General features: G+C 45.9%; 1 protein-coding gene across 2 annotated transcripts in view; it reads left to right on the top strand.

Moving 5' to 3' along the window:
- nol4lb (nucleolar protein 4-like b) overlaps nucleotides 1–18,891 on the top strand; it is a 103,063-nt gene extending 84,172 nt beyond the window's left edge. Inside the window, exons 6-11 of one of the 2 annotated variants that reach the window (XM_035382162.1) lie at nucleotides 5,992–6,329; nucleotides 8,426–8,605; nucleotides 8,758–8,946; nucleotides 10,322–10,441; nucleotides 11,010–11,214; nucleotides 12,896–18,891. In XM_035382162.1, coding sequence (XP_035238053.1) covers nucleotides 5,992–6,329; nucleotides 8,426–8,605; nucleotides 8,758–8,946; nucleotides 10,322–10,441; nucleotides 11,010–11,214; nucleotides 12,896–13,113 — 1,250 coding nt within the window. In that variant the 3' untranslated portion in view covers nucleotides 13,114–18,891. The remainder of the gene's footprint in view (nucleotides 1–5,991; nucleotides 6,330–8,425; nucleotides 8,606–8,757; nucleotides 8,947–10,321; nucleotides 10,442–11,009; nucleotides 11,215–12,895) is intronic. The other variant, XM_035382163.1, reaches the window with a different exon arrangement.
- Nucleotides 18,892–20,787: the final 1,896 nt, after the last annotated feature.

The raw sequence follows: 20,787 nt of genomic DNA, 5'->3' as shown, positions 1-20,787 counted from the left end.
GGCTGGGACTGTTTCCCGTTTCTGCAGCGTGACGCAGTTTGATGATCAAGATGGTAGTCGCCCGAGGGACAGGGGGCTGCCATTTTTAACCAGGAAGTGAACCCAGAGGCCTTCTGTTGTCAGGGCAGCCGCGCAGAGCACAGGGTGACTAAACCCCTGCGTCATTTTCAGGGGCCCTGATTAAAGCTGCCTCCTCACCGCAGAGGTCGAGAAATTACCAGGGGCCCGTGAAATCTCGAAAATTCCAAATACAAGCATAACATGAGAGCGGGGAAAATGACTTTCATTTCCGTGCAGAGCAAAATAGTAAACACGGACTTGCTTGATGGTGACTAATTCTGCTTCTCACAATTGTAAAATCCATGGAAGATATTTGTAAATGTGTAGTTGTATCTCTAGAAATATGTGTTTTTAGGCTTTTCTGTATTTTCTCTGGGATTGGCTTGTTTGTTTTCACAATGCGATTATCACCATATCAGATTAGTGGACGGACAGTACCACAGTAATTAGAACAATGCGGAAAGCGCAGTGTGTTAGAGGAAGTCCTTTATGGATAGAGCACTGTTTGTCAGTGGTTTGCAGGGGGAAAATGGCCACAGAAATTTCCATGTGCCCACCAAGTGTCAGAGGGAGCATTTATTTATCACAGTGGTCTGTATACCCACCAGCCAATAGAGCAGCAGTCATTTTAGCTGATTGGGGGTTTGACTTCATACATATTCAATCTGGCCATTGTTATGTGTTCTGGGAAGGGCTTATGCAAATGAGTTCTGTGGGTCTGCCTTATCAGATCTATCAGAGCGGCCTTCATCGCGCGGGGCGGCGTCGGGCCGCTGAGGAAGAGCGCCCAAAAGCAGGCGTGAGGTTTGCAGCGAGGCGTGAGGACGGGCGCGGTCAAGCGGTCCAGCGGCTGCTCCCGCCGTCTCAGTGAGGGGGAGGAACGAGAGAAAAAAGAGTTTTTTTCCGTGTTCTTCTTCCTGGATGACACTCTTCCAAATGTCACAGGAACACGCGACTGCGGCTAGCAGGCTCTCAGGTCTGGAGAGGCTGGGCCTTGGAGAGGAGCTCCACACCGGCAGCCCCCCTGCTGTCACTGTGGCTCTCAGCTTCATCCAGAGCGCTGCCTGCGGTTCACAAGCATTCACTTCCCTAACGTAGCTTTCTCACTGATACTGAAACCCGCATCGCTTTCCACCGCACGGTTCCCCAGTGTACTGAGCCACCAGTCCCCATCGAACCATGGCCATGTGTTCAAGAACAGCCAAATCTTTGTGAAGATAAATATTATTATAAAATGTTAAAACCTTCCACTTAATTAGAACCTGTGAGTCATTGTGTTATCACTACCGCAAAGGTTGTTGTCACCATTAGCATGTCAGTGCGTAACTTATTTTTAGGTGTTCTGAGGATTTGAAGTATGGATGAGTTTGACATGTTTCTTCCATTTGACAGCATCAACAACAGCATTTAAGTCATTTTCTCTCTTCCTTCGAACTTCTATATCAGTCCTCATTGTCGGTTCTTCTGCACTTGTATTTTTAACTCAGTTAACTCTGCCTCGTCCCCCATTTAATTTCAACATTAAACAGACAACAGACATATTCTTGTGTGTGTCCTCAGTAAGGACCTCCAGCTCCAGGGTTTTTTTCCTCCCCCTTTGCATTAATGCCCCTCGCCTGTTTGGTTGTGGTTCATTGGCTGTTTCCATTCACATGGTCGCAGCATATGCAAATTGTGTGTTTTATTGAGGGCGGTGTCGAACAGAATCGCGGTGAGGGATATTTAAATTGGCTGTCGGCGGCTGACATCATTAACATAATTGTTGATAAATATGCGGCAGTCGGGCGGATGGCTGGGCAGGCTAGTCTCTGTCATTGAAAGCCAGGCTGCGTTCTTTGATGTTTCTATCTCTTAGGCAATTAACAGAAGCATATTTCTTGTCACACTCACAGTTATTTTCATATTTTTGGAGGAAAAAGTGTCAACCTGTCGGCATAGATGACAGTGTGTCCTGTGCGGTGTTTATTCGAATAACAGAAACGCTGCCAGTTAGATACCTGGCTACCACACTATTTAACGCTTGTGATGTGCAGCCTTGCTGAAAGATAAATATATGCTGAAAACGTGTAGTTTGTGAAGTAAATGTGTAATTTTACTAATAATATGCATTATGTTGTCAACAGGGTGGTTTTTGGATTCTCTCCAAACCAATATTTGATATACAAACTTGTTTCTAATCAAATGGTCTTGTACCTTGCTCAGTGAAACATAACAATAGTATGAATGTATAGGTTTATATTTCGGCTCTCAGGCACCAATTTCCTGCTTTCAGTAAGTGATTTTGTCAAACACATCTGTGCTAAAACCTTAGCCCTACTTACTATATCCAAACTAAGGCTGTTTATAAAAAACAGTTGAGGCCATCTCAAAACCTTTACTGAGTTTGCTCATGTTTGTCCACAGGCTTAAATTTTCAAGGAAATACTCGGCCTTTGTTATTTGTGAGAGTCTCTTTAGTCCTGAAGGGCAACAGGGGTCTGTTTGTTGTTTGGCCCGATGCTGAGACGCTGGAGACACACGAGGACATTGTGGGCTTTGTCCTGCTCCTCTGTCCCAGATACAGCCCGTGCCAACCCCCTGCCCGGCTCTGGGTGTCCAGGCGAACTCAAGGCCGCCGTGTCTGAGTGTGTGCCTGTGTTGTTGTTGGGAGAGATGGGCAGAGGCACGAGCGCAGAGCGCACGAGCTTCCCCGAGACGGCGCTCCGCTTTCTCCCAGCGGCAGCGGGTGGAAGCTGTGCCCTGACGAGGCTGCTGCAGCCCCAGGAACACGAGACGCCCCTATGCTGGAGGAACTTGAAAGGTTTTGGGTGGAGTGGAGGGAAGGGGGGGGGGGGGGGACCCTGTCCCCTGTCCCCTGTCCCCTGTCAGCCCGCATGTGAGGAGGCGGTTGTGGGAAGCGCTAGCCTCCGCTCTGGCTGCTGGAGCACGTTGCTGATTCAGTCGCGGCTGTATTCGGGGCATGTCAGGGAGCGTGAGCCTGTGAGCGCGCTCTCCTGCCAAGTGACACCGTGCCCCCCCGATGTCCCTGTCCTTGCCGGGTCTTCACAGAGACGCTGAATATGGATGACTCCCGCGAGCGAAGCGCTCGCCAGCGCGCCGGAGAGCAGGCGCCCTCAGTGCCAGGCTGGAACATTAGGCCACATGCTCCTTATCTCTGTTTCCTGTGAAGGTGGGCAGGCATAACAGGAAGTGCAGGCCTCTCCACACCTACATGGGATATTGTCTCTGATTTTCACTCACAGAGGGGACCCTTTCTCTCGCTGCGATGGCTGGTTTATGTGGAAGCCTTTGGGCTTTGAGTTTAAGTGTGGAGAGGGTGAGGGTGTATGTGCGGCCGGTTCCACTGCGCGCCTCTCTTTCCTGCTCCCTTCCTCTCCTCCCTCTCCCCCCCGCTCTGCCAGCGGTGACCCTTCCCCCTACCCCCCCGCCGGCGCTCTGGAGCAGTGGGCCGGTGTTCCTTTAAGAATAAGAATAAGAGAGAAGGGTGCCTGATCCCACACAGACCACGGTGCTGTTCCTGAGGGGGATTTGTGTAGAGCTGGCAGGAATTAGGCTAGCCTTGCTCTGCGCGCATGAATACTTTTTATACTCTAATAAATAAACGGCTGCCTCCACTGCTGTTGTTCCCCAAAGGCCGATTGCTCTCTCTCTCTCTCTCTCTCTCTCTCTCTCTCTCTCTCGCTCCCTCCCTTTCTCTATCCTGCTCTCCCTCCCAATCCTTCTTCCTCTGCATCTCCATCTCTCTGTCCTCCTTCCCATTTTTCTCTCCAGCCCCCTCCCTTTCCGTCTTCGTCTCCCGCTCCTTCTATCTCTCCCTCGCTCTTCGCTTCCCTCTCTCTCTCTCTGACCTCTTCTGCGTCTCCCCCCCCTCTGACCTGCTTCCTGCCTCTCTCTCCTCCCCATTCTCTCTCTCTGACCTCCTCTCTGCCTCTCTCTCTCTTTCACTCTGCCTCCCTGTCTCTCTCCACTCCTCTATCTCTCTCCCACTGACCAGCTCACGGCCCCCCTCCCTCACTCTCTCAAACTCGCTCTTTTCCTCCCCTCTCTCCCTCAGTCTCCCTCAGTCTTCTTTCCTCTCAGCTCTCTCCCTCTCTCTCTCTCCCTCTTCCTCTCAGCTCCCTCTCTATCTCTCTCTTCCTCTCAGCTCTCTCTCTCTCTCTGTATTCCTCTCAGCTCTCTCTCTCTCTCTCTTCCTCTCAGCTCTCTCTCTATCTCTCTCTTCCTCTTAGCTCTCTCTCTATCTCTCTCTCTCTCTCTCTCTCTCATCCATTGATCTGCTCTCTGGCTCTCTCCTCCCCTTCCTCAGGGCTTTGTAGGGCTGACCCCAATACTGCCCTCGCCGCACGCGCTCAGAGGACAGCACGTAGCCCTGAGCCCAAATCTGCACACCCAGCCAGCGCTGCACGCGCGCTCTGTCGTTAGAGAGAGAGAGAGAGAGAGAGCGGTCCCGCCCGGCCGGCCGGCCGGCCCAGCCCACATCTGTCAGCCTGAGGAGGGTCCGAGAGAGAGAGAGAGAGAGAGGGTCCGAAACCCCTCCCCCAAGCGCTTCCCGATTGCAGAGGAGACTGCGGCCCCCGGCCGGGCTCCCCTCCACGGGAGCGGAAGGCAATGACCACAGCCATCCATCAGCTGGGCGCACTGGCAAAGCAATGCAGTAAATGATCACTTCTTTAGTAGCTGCCTCTCCTCAGGTTGAGGCCCTGGCCACGCGTTGATGGATGGGGAGGAGAGCGCGCGTTTCTCCGGAGGAGGGGATGGAGATGGACGGGGGCGTGCGGAGGGAGACGGACGGCCTCTTCTCTCTGTCTAGACGCGCTGGTCTTGGGTTTCTGCGTGAAATCTCTGCCTTCGCGCTTGTGATCAGAACAGGCGATACTGTGCACATTCCGTCCACGCTGGGAGTTAGTGGCCGAGCGGCGGACACGCTCCCCTCGCTGACGCTCGTGCTGCTCGGAGTGCTGACACACTTTTAATGAAGTCACGCTGCATTATTTACTCGCTTAACTAACGACCTTCTTCATCGGGTTTGTAAGCCACTTATACGGTTGGGTTCTTAGTAGGTTCTGTTTTACCGCGAGGCTTCAGGGTAGAGCAACAGTGCCCTCCGTTTGCCACGGGAACCTCCAGATCTTCTTCGCAAGTGCACCGCTGCGGTGAGCGGCCGCTGCTTCCCGCCTTGCGCTCGGCGTCAGTAACTGTGCTTCTCGGCGGCCGCGCGGCGGCTGCCATGTCCTGGAGAGACGTGTGGGGATTGTGTGTCGCGCTCTCTGTACTTTAATCAGCGCGCTGTGTGCTCATGAATAAGCACCCTATTATTGGAGGCTGGCCCCGCTCCAGGCTGGATCTGTTTAATAAACTAATTCACAGTAACTCTTCCCGCAGCATGGCGGACCTGCTCTCCGCATCACGCCTTTAACACTTCACTGAACCCAGTGTGTCATTCACCGGGCCCCTGCTGCAACCGTAGAGCACGCAGCGCCCTCTGCTGCCCCCCTGTAGCAACTGCATTTTTTTTGTTGTTTTTTTTCCAGTGTGGGGTCCAGGGCGGGCTGTGAGTTGTTTGAAAGCACGTCCCATAAATAAGCCAGCAGTCTGATGCCCTGTGCTCAGTGAGCTCTGGAAGGCCCAGGGCTTTTGTGTGTTGCCGCCCTTGAGACCGTGTGTGTTATCGCTGAACAGACTGCTTGTGTTGTTTCTCTGTCCCACTGTGTGTTTTGTGCCTCAGTAGGACTTATGTAAGTGTGTGCGCATGTTAGCCTTGGTAATCAGTTACTGTTGAAACATTTAAATGAGAAGGGTTTTGTATTTTTCGCGCTGCCACTTACTGTACAGTTGATGGTGTCATGGTTCGCTCATCCAGTAGGAGAGATATCTGTTCTTCATCGGTCGTTTCCCCTCCTAACCCCCGCTCTCTCTGTTTCCCTCTTTCAGACGACTCCTCTTCAGAGAGCGGCAGTGGGAATGGAATGCACACCCTGACCCCTCCCTCAGCGGGCGGGGCAGCTCCGCCCGAGAGCGCTGGGGCGGGGCCTTACAGCGAGGTGAACGGGAACGGGGCGGCGGGGCCCCTGGACTTCAGCACCACCTCCTCCTCGTCCTCCTCCGAGGACCAGCAGCCAATCAACCTCAGCGAGCGGCTGCCCGCCGGGCCCATGCTGGGCCCCTTCCAGCCCGACCCCCCCGACGGCTTGCGCAGGAAGTACCCCGGAAAACCTGGCCAGCCCGCAGACCTGCGCCACGAGCGCGACGTCAGAGACTACGGCAACAAGGTAGGGCCAAAGCACACACCCTGACAGAAGATTAGAGTCTGTGTGGTGCACTGTCAATGTGAGATTATTGGGGGAAATTATGAGGTCATCCTACAAATGATACAACACTGCAGATCTCAGTTCAGACATATTCAGATAGGTGCAGAATTCAGGTGTAGTGTTCATGATATTTAGATGAAAAGCATTAGAGTTGTGTCCTAAAAAAAGGTTCATCTTATTTTTAAATATGTGCTAGCTTCTCCCATGGTGTTTTCACTGTTTTTTTATTTTTATATCAAATGAATATAAGCAAACGGTGTCAACTGTACGGCTGAGATATTCATGTCTTGCGCAAAAATATAACTGCCACACTCACTGACTGTCTTACTCTGTGTCTCCCCCTGGTGTTACTGAGAAATGAATGTGGAGGACTGATTAACTCTCTTGCTTTATAATTACAATAATGCTGTAGCTGCAGAGGTTCATAGTCTGAAGGACATTTCAAGACGTTTTCTCTCTCAGTGCTCTGTGTATCAAATGAGCCATAGGCCATTTTGGTTCACTGTGCTGATGTCAGAATAGCTAGCATGCAAGCTGCTCCTGCCAATAATAACTTATACCTCTGATCTGTGTTAAGTGGAACTTCACAGAAGGCTGATAACTGACTATAACATTCAGTATAGGTGTCTCGCTAGCATTTGGTATAGTAGACTCGCAGCTCAAACTAGTGGTATTTTCTTCAGGCAATGGGAAAACCCGCTGGGAAAAGTCTTCGGTCAGGTCTGGACATTGTGGACAGAAAAAAAAGTTTTATTTTTGACTGAACTGCAGTAAGGATGTTGAAGTAAAAGCTCACTTTCTGGAGTTTTTGATATTATTTCAGTTTTACTATATATTTTAGTGGCAGTTTCTCACGACCTGGCAGTGACACAATGGCTTTAATAGGGGCTTCAAATGGATTTGTCATTTAAAGCAAGAAAATACACTTTAAGTAACTCTAAAGCAGCTAGTGCAGTGACATTTATGCCTCCAGAGCTTGTATGTGTGTATATTACCTGATTAATATAAAAATACATTTAATCTTACATTTGGTTTGAACTATTTCCTATGAAGCATGCAGCCAGAGAGCACTGCACTCAGGAAAGAAGTGGTATGGCTTCCTGTGTCAACAGTACTACACATGAGAGAAGTGCTTCAGAGCAGCAGCAAATGGTACTGAAGTGTATTTTCTTGCTTTAAACCGCAAACTCGTCATTGTCCCAGTATGAGTCGTTGTAAAGCTGGGAGGTTGTCTAAGAATTCTATAAGCAGCTAAAATATCCTGCATACCGTACAAATACTGATGTAGCCAATCAGAAAATAGTATAAAATAATATGAAAAACTCCAGAAAGATGCATGGAAGAGTATCGTTCAGAAAAGCAGTGCGAGTTTGAATGCATTTCTGTGCTGTGCACTGGCACTCTTATAATGGTTTACTTCCTCAGGTTTATAAACCGTTGAAGTCCCCTCAGACGTAATGGTGTTTTCCTTTCTGTTTGGATTAAGTTTACAGCCTTGTTAAGATCCACTTAAATTTGTGACACTTTATTGTGATCTCGAAACAGCTCACATTAGTAGAGGCGAAAAAGTTCTTGTTGGGAAATTTCCTCAATTTGACAAAAACTGTTTCTAGAAGCATTTTTAAAATCAAGTTAGTTGTGCTTATCAATTCAACATCCCTGAGAAAAATGGAACAAACATGAAGGAGCTGGAAAGCCTTTCTGACATGTCTGGATTTTGAAAAGAAGATGGAGGAGCGGGCAGTGAAAGGAAGTGTGTTTGTATGAAGCAGCTGATGAGCAGGCAGGAGTCTGCATCTGTTGAAAGAGGAAAATTTGAAAAGACTTCATTGAAAGTGAGGCCTTTGAACACAAGCTCATAATGCTACCTGTCCTTGAGGATTTCTTTCTCCAGGACAGTCTGAGGAAATGAAAATGGTCAATCCAAAAAAGCTTTCATTTTGGATTTAGGTACTCTCTTGTGGATCTTGTCGATGTGATTATTGTTGACGCTCATGAGTAAACAGAAATGTAATTTGTGTGTGTGTGTGTGTGTGTGTGTGCGTGCACGCGTGCAGTCTCCTCAGTACAGCTCAGGGAGCTATGACTCAGTGAAGATGGAGACTTTTCCAGAGGACCTGACCGTGAACCGGGCACAGGCTGCAGATGATGATGATGATGACCATGATGACCACGATGACAGCGACAAGATGAATGACACGGAGGGCGTGGACCCCGAGCGGCTAAAGGCTTTCAATGTAAGAGTCCTGTAGGACCACACTGGCCCTTCCTATCATCTTAAATCAGAACACTCAGCTGGTGTTTGCTGAGGGTTCAATATTCTTGCTATCTCTCTCTCCTCTCTCTCGCTCTGTCTCACTCTATGTCACTCTCTCTCTCTCTGTGAAAGATGTTTGTGAGGTTGTTTGTGGATGAGAACCTGGACCGCATGGTGCCCATCTCCAAGCAGCCCAAGGAGAAGATCCAGGCCATCATCGAGTCCTGCAGCCGCCAGTTCCCCGAGTTCCAGGAGCGCGCTCGCAAGCGCATACGCACCTACCTCAAGTCCTGCCGTCGCATGAAGAAGAATGGCATGGAGGTACGGTGAAGGAGCTCTGAATCGCATCTTACCCCAGCCATTGGTTTCAATTGAGCCATGCGTCTAAATCAAGGCAGATATCTCTGCTAGAGAGCCAATGAACACATTACAGTGCACTTGTTGGCTTAAGCCTCAAAACCTGGGCCCAAAGTCATTGGTCACAATTATGGTCTCCTCTCTAAAATGAAAGCAAAAGTGCCACTGGGACCAATGTGAGTGCTGCTGCTGTAATTCTGAGACGTGCTTCTCTCATATACTCAACTTCAGCAAATTTTCTCTAACACAGATGAGTGAGGAGACATTTTACTCGCACTTTGCCTTCCCCAGTGGTAAAAGACTCAGTCCCTTCACACGGTTTATAATGAGGATAGAGTTGCAGGCCTCCGCACTGTCCCATTCCCTGTTATCTAGCATCACAAGTCCACTAAGCTGTTCATAAAACAATCCAGTCTTGTCACCCTCACCCTAAAGATCACATACTGCAACCCGGAGCTGTTACCCAAATTCTCCTGTGAACTTTTGTAGGATGACAGACATTAGAATTCAGTTCTGGGAACTGCTGTGCCACAAATGGTCCAAACACTTATTTGATGTGCTGACTGAAGGTATACATTAACAATAGGATACCAAATTCAAGTAGCCTTTTCAGTCCATGTGGACAGCTGATAATCAAGTGCAGGGTCCATCCGGCTCCAGTATGTACTGTGCTGTAGATAATAAATATGCTCAGGAGTGCTATGCTATGAATTTAGTCATTTTAGGACAAGCTTTATTGTGGGTGATTCCAGACTGAAGGGAAGGTATATTCCTATGAGAAATCATTGAGATGGAGGCCTAAGGCTATGTAGCACATGTCCTGTCATCAAAATGTAATTCATATCTAAATAAAAATGCCATTATCGCCCAGCTACGGAGTTCATTTAGAAATGTATTCCCAAATTCACAGTGACTGCCTTGCGTTGCATTTACTGAGAACAAAGAAATGAGCTGAAACTAGCATCTGCTGCGGCTGAAAATTGTTCATCAGTGGCCCCTCGTGGCTAGCTCATTATTACAATCAGCAAGCGAATATGAGGAAATGATCTTTGGGAAAAGTAGTTTTTTTTTTGAAGAAGGGCTAGCTCTTACTGCAGTCATTCCAAGTATCGGTTTCTGACAGCCCTCAAGTTGACGCAACGTTACACAGGCATTACAATCACCGAGCGGCTTCACTGAACGTGCCCCTGCAAACACTTACAGGGAGAACCTACTTGTGCCCTGATAGTTATTCCTCGTTGAACCCACTCCTGTGAGCACGCTGTAGAGTGAACACACTCCGCACTCCACGCTGCGGGCTGCCGGTGCGTGCGGCTCACTTGTGCTCCTCTCCCGTCAGACACGACCCACGCCGCCTCACCTCACCTCCGCCATGGCCGAGAACATCCTGGCGGCCGCCTGCGAGAGCGAATCACGCAAGGCCGCCAAGCGGATGCGCCTAGACGTGTACCAGACCCACGTAAGGCACTGTGTGTGTGCGTGTTTGTGTGTGTGTGTGTGTGCGTGCGTGCATGTGTGTGTGTGTATGTGTGCGCGTGCGTGTGTGTGTGCATGCGTGTGTACGTGTGTGTGTGCACGCGTGCGTGCATGTGTGTGTGTGTGTATGTGTGTGCACGCGTGTGTGTGTGTGCTTGTGTGTGTGCGTGCGTGTGTGTGTGCATGTGTGCGTGCGTGTGTGTGTACGTGTGTGAGTGTGTGTGACTGCGTGCGTACTTGGCTGTGTGAGTTTAGCTATTTTTTTAATCACATATAGCAGTGAATCTAGTACAATGTGATGCGCTTGTCCTAAAATCTGTGTTTTGTATGTGATGTGCATTTTGCATATTCTGATTTGTGTAAAGTCACAGCAGATGCATTCTATATACAGGGTGCAGATTTTAGGAAGGGTAAGTCTCCCTGGGTACACACAAACCTGTGATGCCTGGAGCAGGGGGAGAGCAAGTGTAGCAGTGTGGGTTTGACTCTCCCCCTGCCCTCCCCTCCCCTCCCCTGCCCTCCCTTCCGCTCCCCTGCCCTCCCCTCCCCAGGACGAGCAGATTTCACTGGACAAGCCGAGCTCGCGGGAGCCGGTCACCCTGGCGCACTCTGCGTACTCCCTGGCTGCCTCGGCCTACAACCAGGATCAGCTCTACATCAACGGTGGGCTCAACTACAGTTACCGTGGTTACGGAGGCCTAGGTGCCAGTATGCAACACCCTGTCTCCCTGACAACCGGCACTGCACAGAGCAATGGTGATTGCATGTTTCTTTATTTGGCAAGAAAAGTAATGCAAACAACACACCAAGGCTTTCCCCAACTCTGCCCTGACAGCTGCCTGTGTATGGTAGTTTAAGCTTAAGTCAGGCCTGTGGATTAATTAATGGTGTTGGAAACATGCAGTCTTTGCCAATTTTGTCTTCAAACTAGTTTTAATAGAATACAGATTTGGCTCGTTACCAATTGCTGTGTGTCCGATTTCTTTGCTGTCCACAGTCATGTGGTTAGTTCACCCAGGTATCCATACTTTTCGTCATTCAGCCACAGTATAACCTCATTGTCATAGACCGTATTACAGAAACAGAAAATTGTGGTTGTCTGACTGGATATCCAACTGAGTAGATGGTCCTCAAGTTAATTTAAAGTATGAATTTCTGATGGAATGCTTGATTCTGACAGAATGGGGCCAATTAAAGGGCAATTAATAGTTAATTGTAGTGTTGACAGGAAGGAAAACTATGATGCACAGGGCAGCATCAGGATTGAGTTTAGTAATGCCTGAAGTGGATTTTTTTTTTTTTTTTTTTTTTTTTTTTTCATATTCACGAAAAAAGAAACCGTATTTTTTTTTTAGTTCTTATACAGTGTGAAGAAATGATGCTTACTTTGTGCCTGAACATGACTGAATGGTTCCCTGGGTGGTATTTAATGAATCAATTCAGAACTTCTCACCTCCAGAGTATTTCTGGTATTGTGCAGGATTATATAGAATATACTATTCCATATAGGAAGCCATGTATAGTAGGGGTTTCAGTAATCATTTCTGACAGGGGTAAAACTCATAATGCTAATAATTAAAGTTCAGTTTGGTAATAAGAAACATTTTTATCTTAAAACCTACTTTGTTATGAGTACTGTTGAGTTTATCAGCCTAATATCACTACTGTAGCTTGCTTGGTTCTGTAATTAACTGCGGGTGATAAGTGGCTAATGCTGAAATTCCCCAGTGACATGTTTCTGTTGCCTGTGATTATATTAACATCAAAGTAACATCATTTTGATAGTGTAGCATAACGTTTTACGAGGCTATTAAAGGCATTCAATAACCAAAATATAATGTGCAGTTTCAGTCAAATTAGAGCTTCTTTTTAAAATGATGTGAATTAAATAAACTGGTGACATCCATGTACTGGCTGTTGTACATTATGCTATATCATCAAACATGCACATTTCAGAATAAACAGTAAAGTGAATGTAAATGCCTGTGAGATGTGAAGTGGACCAGCATGAATGAGAATGTTTGATTCCAGCACGTTCATTGATCAGGGTATGGTACTCCAAACGTTAACGTTTTTATATGTTTAACCTAAAAGCCTATATGGTGACGGTCTGTATATTTAATATTTATATTAATCAATAAGGAATTATTCTAAAGATTCTGTTCTTAAGTCAGTTGTAACCGGCAAACCCTTTAAATATTGGCATATTGGATCAATTGTGTTTTTAATGGGAGAAGACGATCAATGTGTTCTTTTGTGTCGGCGGAACTTTTTATATAAGAGGGGTTGTGCAGAGAGGCGTTATGTTTTCACTTAGAGGCAGACGAGTATGTGCCATTGTTTTAGACACTCTCCCCACAGTTTGTGAGAGTACTGGTGTTTTACTGGTCACACTGCCAGATCCCTCTCTACATCTCTATGTGATCTCTCCCTCCAGGACCCACTGACCTCAGCATGAAGTCTCTTGCGTCGAACTCCTCTTCGTCCAGCTCCAACAGCCACGGGCGGGGCGGGGGCAGCGGCGGCGCCTCGGCGCAGCTCAGCCCCACCGAGATCACCGCCGTGCGCCAGCTGATCGCCGGCTACCGCGAATCGGCCGCCTTCCTGCTGCGCTCGGCCGACGAGCTGGAGAGCCTGATCCTGCAGCAGAACTGAGCTGCGCCCCCCCCCCCCTCCTTCCTCCTCCTCCTCCTCCTCCTCCCCTCTCTCTCTCCTGCCAGACCGCCCCCTACCCTACCCCCACCCCGGGACTACCTCCCATCCTCTTCGTCCTCTTCTTCCTCAGCGCCCGCCCCTAGAGAGAAGGTGCACCTACCCCCCATCCCCCCGCCCTTTGATGTAGGCGCAGAGGGAGAGAGAGCGCCGCGGCGTAAGAACTGGGCCCCTTCTGCTCTTCAAGGTGGGAGCGCGGGGGGATTGCGCGTTTCTCCATCACTGTAAAAAAAAAAAGAGGAAAGGAAAAAGAGATGAAAGAGGAGGCGCGGGAGCTGAGCTGAATCTACCTAAAGGAGGCGTGGGGGTGCTGAACGCTGGATGCCGCTGGACTGGGCCAGGGCCACAACCCCGCCCCCTTCCCCTCTGTCTCCTGACACTCCACGGTGCACAGCGCTAGTGAGGTTTAAAAAGTCCCCTTCACCAATCACCCAAACCCCGTCCCCAAAGCAAAACACAGACTGTCCTTCATTTCCAACTAAAACTTTCCTTAATGACACATATTTTTAATTTAAGTTAATTTGTTTGTTTTAAAGGCCATTGAATTGAATTTTGTTTGTTTGTTCCTAAGCCACTGAAAAGGGTGTGACTTATCTTAAAGATAGCACTAACTACATGAAGACACTTTGAACAGAGGCTAAGGAGATGAAAGAAAAGAGAAAAGACAAAGAAAGAGTGAAAGAAGAGAGGAACCTCTTGCTCGCTGTAAATAAGCGCTCTCTGTGTTCTGAAGCACTTTCCCGTCATACAAACCTCACCTCCCCATTGAGTAATAAAGACTTTCCCGCCGGGAATAACACTTAACTTATGCATATTGAAACGCCATTTTTTCACATGGAAATACCTCAAATGTACTTACTGTCCCTGTAAACCTACTTTATCCCAGCTGGTGTTAGAAAGCAAGAGTTTTGTTGTTTTAAGAAGCCCGCTAAAAAAAAAAGCAGCTCAGTAGAGATTAAAAAAATAAATATTGTTTCTGTAGTTCAAGTTTAATCTTAAAAAGTCTTGTTTGTTCAGATTATATATGTATATATTCAAACCGTACACAACGGCAGAATTACATGGATAAAGATATGAATATTGAAATTGAAGGGCTGGGTGTTAAGACATGTTTTCTGTTGGAAACTGACTTTTCCCTGCTGAGAATTGAGACTTTTTAGGTCTCTTTGTTTGTCGTCTCTCTAGTGACACGGTGGCCTCCCCAATCCCGCAAGGCCAAATTTAACCCCGCCCCCCAGCCCCCCAACGCACCGCACTCCGTGTCACCCTGTCCCTCTCGGAGTCTTTCTTCCCCCTCTCTATCTCCCCGCCCCTTCCTCTTTTTGTCCTCAGTTCAGTTCAGTTCAGTTCACTTGTGGAATTTACGGGGAAGATACTGTACATCTTTGTGTTCTGACTCTGAGATGGCCATTAACCCATGTTGCTGCTATGGACCGGACTGTTGCCACAGACCTGTAACCTCAAGCCAGGACACCAGCCTCCGGCTGAACCAGAGCACCTCAGACCCATGCAAAAATGCAAAATGGACAAAAACAAAGACAAAAAAAGAAACTAAAAACTTATCATCCCAGGCTTTTGTTTCTCACTGCTTTGCACTCTAGGTTTCCTCTAGCCTTTTGTTGATTTCTAGGGCTGTGTTGTGATTTGTCTTCTGTTTTTATATTTTTGTGGGAGGGCTTGAATATCTTCTCTGTTCTAATCCTCAGGCACCTCGTGCAGCCTCACATAAGCACTGGCCTGGGCCTCCTCCTCAACTGGGGTTGGACTGTGCCTCCCTCTGCTTTTACACTGTAGTATGGCCCAGGCCTCCTCCTCATCTGCAGTCACTCCTGGGATTGGGCTGTGCCTCCCTCTCACCTGCACAGTCACATTATAGGGTTGGACTGTGCCTCCCTCACCTGCACATTCATTATAGTGTTGGACTGTGTCTCCCTCTCACCTGCACAGTCACATTATAGGGTTTGACTGTGCCTCCCTCACCTGCACAGTCAAGTTATAGTGTTGGACTGTGCCTCCTTCTCACCTGCACAGTCACATTATAGGGTTGTACTGTGCCTCCCTCATGCCTGCACAGTCACATTATAGGGTTGGACTGTGCCTCCCTCTCACCTGCACAGTCACATTATAGGGTTTGACTGTGCCTCCCTCATGCCTGCACAGTCACATTATAGGGTTGGACTGTGCCTCCCTCATGCCTGCACAGTCACACAGGCATCATCCAGCCCTCCTGCTCATCTGCAGTCACACTCCAAGCTTCTCAGATTCCACTGGTGACGGTTTTATCTTTGAAAGAAAGGAAAGAGTCAGTGTTTCTCTGGAAGGTAGGCTCATTGGGCTCACTTAAGTGTCACTGTAATTTGCTCCCTTTTGCACACTGAAGCAGCAGCTCTGTGATGGGAGACTGTTTCAGGGCCAAATCTTGCACTGGTGAGGGATGTCCTACTGTAATGAGCAAGAGTATCGCAATGCAGTTGATAATCATAGCATTCATGGTCACCTGCAACATGATATTAACCAAGATAGGCTACGAGACGTTAACGTCCTGTGGAGGTTGGTTTGTAAGTAATCATTATTACTGCTGGCAACTTGAAAAAAAAGCCCTGGTGTGAATTAAAGCCATTTTGGGGATTCTGCAATTGGTAAGGGAATGTAGGTAGGCTGTGAGCTAGCAGGTCAGTGGACCAGAGAGATGCCTGCTCACAGACCCTAAGTCACAGTCACCACCTCTGTCCTGCAGATATGTGCAATTCCAAACCTCCACTTTGAATTCAAGTTGATGCGTTATGATATGTATTAAATATCTATGTAGAAAGGACCTGAATAGAAGTAGAATTCCCGAATCTTTAGGTTGCACGATTGCGAGCCGTTGACTTTAAGACGCTGTTGCTGATGGCACACACAAAAGAAATATGCAAAATGAGCGCTCGGAGGCTAACCCTCTCTGTGTTTTGTTATTGCTGTGATTATATCCAGAATGAGCAGACTCACCCGAGTGCACCTTTCGGAACGGGAGCGGTTTCGACAGAGCCCGTTCTCAGTGCGCCCACCGGGGGGTGCCCCCCATCGCAGCAGTGCATTTTGGGAAGTCTGAGTCGGGTAGACTGACGTGGAAAAAGAATGGACTTGTACATTTTCCAGGCTTCATTCAAACTCATCAAATGTACCACTAAACGATATGAACGGGTACTCTGGTGGAGGATACCATGCCCTTCACCAGCCTTTTACTGCCTTTATATTACTGTACGCAAGGCCTCTGAGGCTCGTGTGGAGCTCAAATACTGCTGACTTTAGGGGGTTCGCAGTTTATTTACTGTGTATTCTGAAATAAGCTCACATTGGCATTTTTCAGGCTCAATACATTCCTAGGCAACTCGTCTTCGTCTCTTTTTCCCTCCCCCTCGGCTCCCCCGTCGTCCTCTGTCCCCATTTTGCGTCCTGCCAAACTAGACGGCGGTGTTAGGGGAGATGGGAAGTCCTCTGTAGTGAGTGTGATCCCCGCTCTGTTCCGCAGAACTGCACTGTGGGTGCACTGGAGCAACAGAGAGACAGATCCTGCGCTTTTACAGAAAACGGCTGTCAAGCACTGCTGATTGATCTAACCTCACACATCACAAAGCCCTGTTAAGGTTTAAAAAAAAACAAAAAAAAAAAACAGAAAAAAGGATTGTGATAGATATGCATTTGTAAAATAGACAAGGGACAATGAAATGTATCTGTGGAAAGATCTTTATATGTTAAACGGTTTACAGGCTGTTGCAAAAATAGCCTGCCCCCACCCCCTCCTTAAAAAAACATCCTCTGGTGTTTGCTTTTCTGTTTTTCATCAACTTTAAGAAAACAAACTGTAAAAAAAAAAAATAGGCAAAAGACAATCTTGGAAAGGTGTAATTTGTTCACTGTTTGATTTCAGTTCCTTTTCTGTGTGCAGCTATTGTATACAGTGTGTCTTGGAGACCACAGAGTATTTTAGCCATAATCAGAGCATTCTTACTGGACTTCTGACTCTTTGGGATCGGTAGAGCACTCACACTGGCTCACCGTTTACACATTTTTATCTGATTTCTATTTTTATTATTATTACTATTATTTTATATATTTTTTGTAGTGCAAGTAAGTGGTCTTTTCAGAAATATTTTGTACAATACCAACGTCACAAGAGAAGTTAACTGTCAGCCTAAACATTCCAAACAAGGATGTCGACACATTTAGCAACCAACCTGACTGGCATCATTTAGGAATGTGGGGTTACCCAGCATGCAGTTTTAGCATTTCTCAGGATGGGGAGGACCTGCTACTGCAGGACAGTGCCACCACTTAGACCACACACATTGTAGTGGGGTGTGGGCCTGAGTGCAGCCAACAAAAAAAAAGATCCTCGCCCTCATCCAATCAGAAGGCTTGGGCTCTCCAGCTTTGGTGGCTATTGGCTGTTGGCTCCTTGAGTGGACATAATCAAGTGCACAAAGGGCAGCCCTTGACACTGAGAGACTATTCCACAGGAGCACAGGCCACACATGCAGGTGTATTGCTGGTCAGGGTTCTTGCTAATGAACACATACTTTATCTGCTTTGGTCAGATGTATAGCTCAGCAAAAAGAAAAAAGAAAAAAAATTAAAAATTACCTATCTTTTTATTTTTCTATTGGGGCAGTGTACAGCTACAGTCTAATCAAAATGGTTTCCGACCATAGTCTGTTTCATTTTATAATTTGGTGGTGCTTTAGATTTTTCTGTTTCTGTTTTTAGGTTTTCCTCTTTACCTACCAGGAGCTGACGTTCTTATCGCAGTTTCTGTTTGTTCCTAATTCCAATGTGAAACTGTATTTTTTCCTCCTGATTTTGGACTCAGTGGAAGTGTGATGTTTACATGTACAGATTTTTTGCGATTCTTTTTGTTGTTTTGTTTGATTATGTTTTTTCTCCTCCCCCTTTCCCGCTCCCCCAAAAACCTGTTATAATTTAATCTGATACATAGTACAGGGAGAGGAAATGGGACCAAGTCTAGATAAGGTTCAGTTCATTTACATTGGAGGAGAAACCGACTTGTTGTATATGTGATGGAGCTGTGTCCTTGGCTTCTGACAATTACTCTACTAGCCAATTAAGTACTTACAAACCAGTGGCTTCACAAGAAACCAAAAGCCTGGTGTAACCACTAGCCTTCACATTAATAAAAATTTTCTTCAGTGAATCATAAGCCATTTATTGTACATTCCCTGAATAGGGTTCACTAGATTTAAGAAAACAATGGCATACAAACCTCAGGTAAAGGACCACAGTTTTTAAACATACGTCTTACTGAATAAAGGCCCATTTCCCTCTTTGATACCACATAAATTATATCAAATAATTATTCTTTTTTATATTTATTGTGTTATATATAACAGTGGATACTTTTTTTCCAGTACATGTGGCTAAATATTTTAATTCTTTAGAAAAGTGTTGATAAATATATATGTGAAGCAACAAAAAGAAAAAGAGAAAAAAAAAATCAACTTCTGTTTGTTTAATGCGAAACAGCATGGGCAGTTATCTTTTACCTTACATATCACTTTGATTTATGAAATACCAATGATTTGAAATGAAGCTTTCTTCAGTGTGATGTCACTGCTAAGGTAAAAACGTTGGTTTCCAAACATAACATTGTGACTCTTTTCTCCCAAGCTGTAAGTCACAAAGCTAAATATACTAATAAAACAGTGTGCTATATATCAAACAGAATCAGGAATATCTTGTCTTTTGTCATGTTGAATGCAGAATAAAGTTTTTTTTCATCCTTCATTCAATCATTCAAGGTAGGGTCAGAATATATATTTTGGTGACTATTTTTAGTCCACATTTCCAAGTCCAAACAATGTGTTATACCCATAGAACAGAGTCAGACCCTGAGTACAGCAGGCATAGGTACAGGTGTTTATGTGTCTGTGTTCACATTTGTATGAGTATATGTCTGTTTGTCAGGATAGGTCTCCATTCCCTTGCAAATAAGTGACTGCAATTCTAAGCTGAAAGTGAGTCAAATGGAAGCTGAATCTTAGACCCCACTCATTTTATTTTTATTCACCACTTAGGAGACATTGACTGAAATTTAAGCTCAGTAGTTTTCTCTTTATTCAGAATCTTTTTTGTACATTGGAGGAAACATTTCAAATGTCTTGCATTCAACACAACTAAAGTGAAAAACCTTTGAAGGTTTGCTGTAGGGATTAACCTGATGGCAGGCACAAAAATAATGTACAGGCATATCATCATATTGATTAGTACTGTTCCTCAGGAAAGTTGTATTTTTTTCATGGGCACAACAGAACAGTTCTGCACCAACAACTGGGCAGTAAGGCTGATGTCTGTAGTTGGAGAACTACGTCCAGTCAGCAGGAGAGATCTTAATTCCAGCTGAGAGTGAACAACAGGAAATAAGGAGATGGGGGAAAAGTGGGGTGCAGAATTTGAATGTGGTTGAGGAACAAATTGGAATTTCGTCCTATTAAACCACCTCCTATTAAATATTCATTCATGTGTATCACAAAACTGACACAAAGTGCTTGTGGTATGGAGAAACTACAGATCTCCAAACCTGCCAAACAAACTGATACATCAATCATAGAAATAGTGAAAGGAGCACATTATTGGGAATAAATTAAAGTTCTTCATAAATCCAATCCGAAATAAAACACTGACGTAAATAAATCCCTAGAGACCACGACACAACAAGAACACTGTGAATGTGTGTTATTTGTTAATGTTAACTTGGGTCGTAATATTCACCCATCTACAGCAGCAAAAAAATAAACAAGACAATTCTATAAATGCAGGCAAATGCAATCGAGAGGCGTCCTTTTGTTCTGCTATTTGGGTCTGATGACTACCCTACTGCTCATTAACATTTTAACAAAATAACAAAAAATAAAGGATTTTTAAAACCTTTCTTTTTTATTATTTTAACTGCGTCTATGATTAATTTATACATGACATTTAATTCAATTTGGAGATCGTCACAAATAGGCTACTTGGCTCAACACTAATAAAATGGCCACTTTTAAAGTACTTGGTCTTTCTATTTTACACTAGTCAACCTAATTACTTAATTATATGTCACCGTTGCAAATATGTCGTGACAACCGCAAAATGGCAACTCTTCATCTGGATACCGAGTAAGCCTACCAAGTCTGTTTTTTTTTTTTTTTTTTTTTTTAGGAATTAAATTATGAATCATCGATATCAATCTCATCACGATATAGGCTATAGTTATTTTTTCACTGCAGACATACCTACTTTTTTTTTACTGGTATTCAGTCAGGTAGGCTAAAAGATTAAAATAAAAATGGCATATACAGCACTGCCATCTAATGGAGATTGGTGGAAACTATTAGGCTACTTTTAGTGAACTATCTAAAATACAGTAAACTGGCTACAGTAGCCCGCCTATAACGTCTCACCTATAAATTATTATGGAGTACATACAGAGCCAGTAGCCTCGGGTACATTCAAATAAAACAATGCAATACAGAACGTAGGCGGACAAATTCGCTGAAATTATGAACGGGTATGATCTATAAAAAATGTCCACAAATATGACAAAAATGACTGTATTCGTTTAGGGACTGCAGTTAATAAGAG

The sequence above is a fragment of the Anguilla anguilla genome, chromosome 11 (assembly GCF_013347855.1).
Source record: "Anguilla anguilla isolate fAngAng1 chromosome 11, fAngAng1.pri, whole genome shotgun sequence".
NCBI classification, from domain to species: Eukaryota; Metazoa; Chordata; class Actinopteri; order Anguilliformes; family Anguillidae; genus Anguilla; species Anguilla anguilla.
The sequence above is the reverse complement of the archived record's forward strand: the minus strand, read 5'-3'. Positions and strand labels throughout refer to the sequence as shown.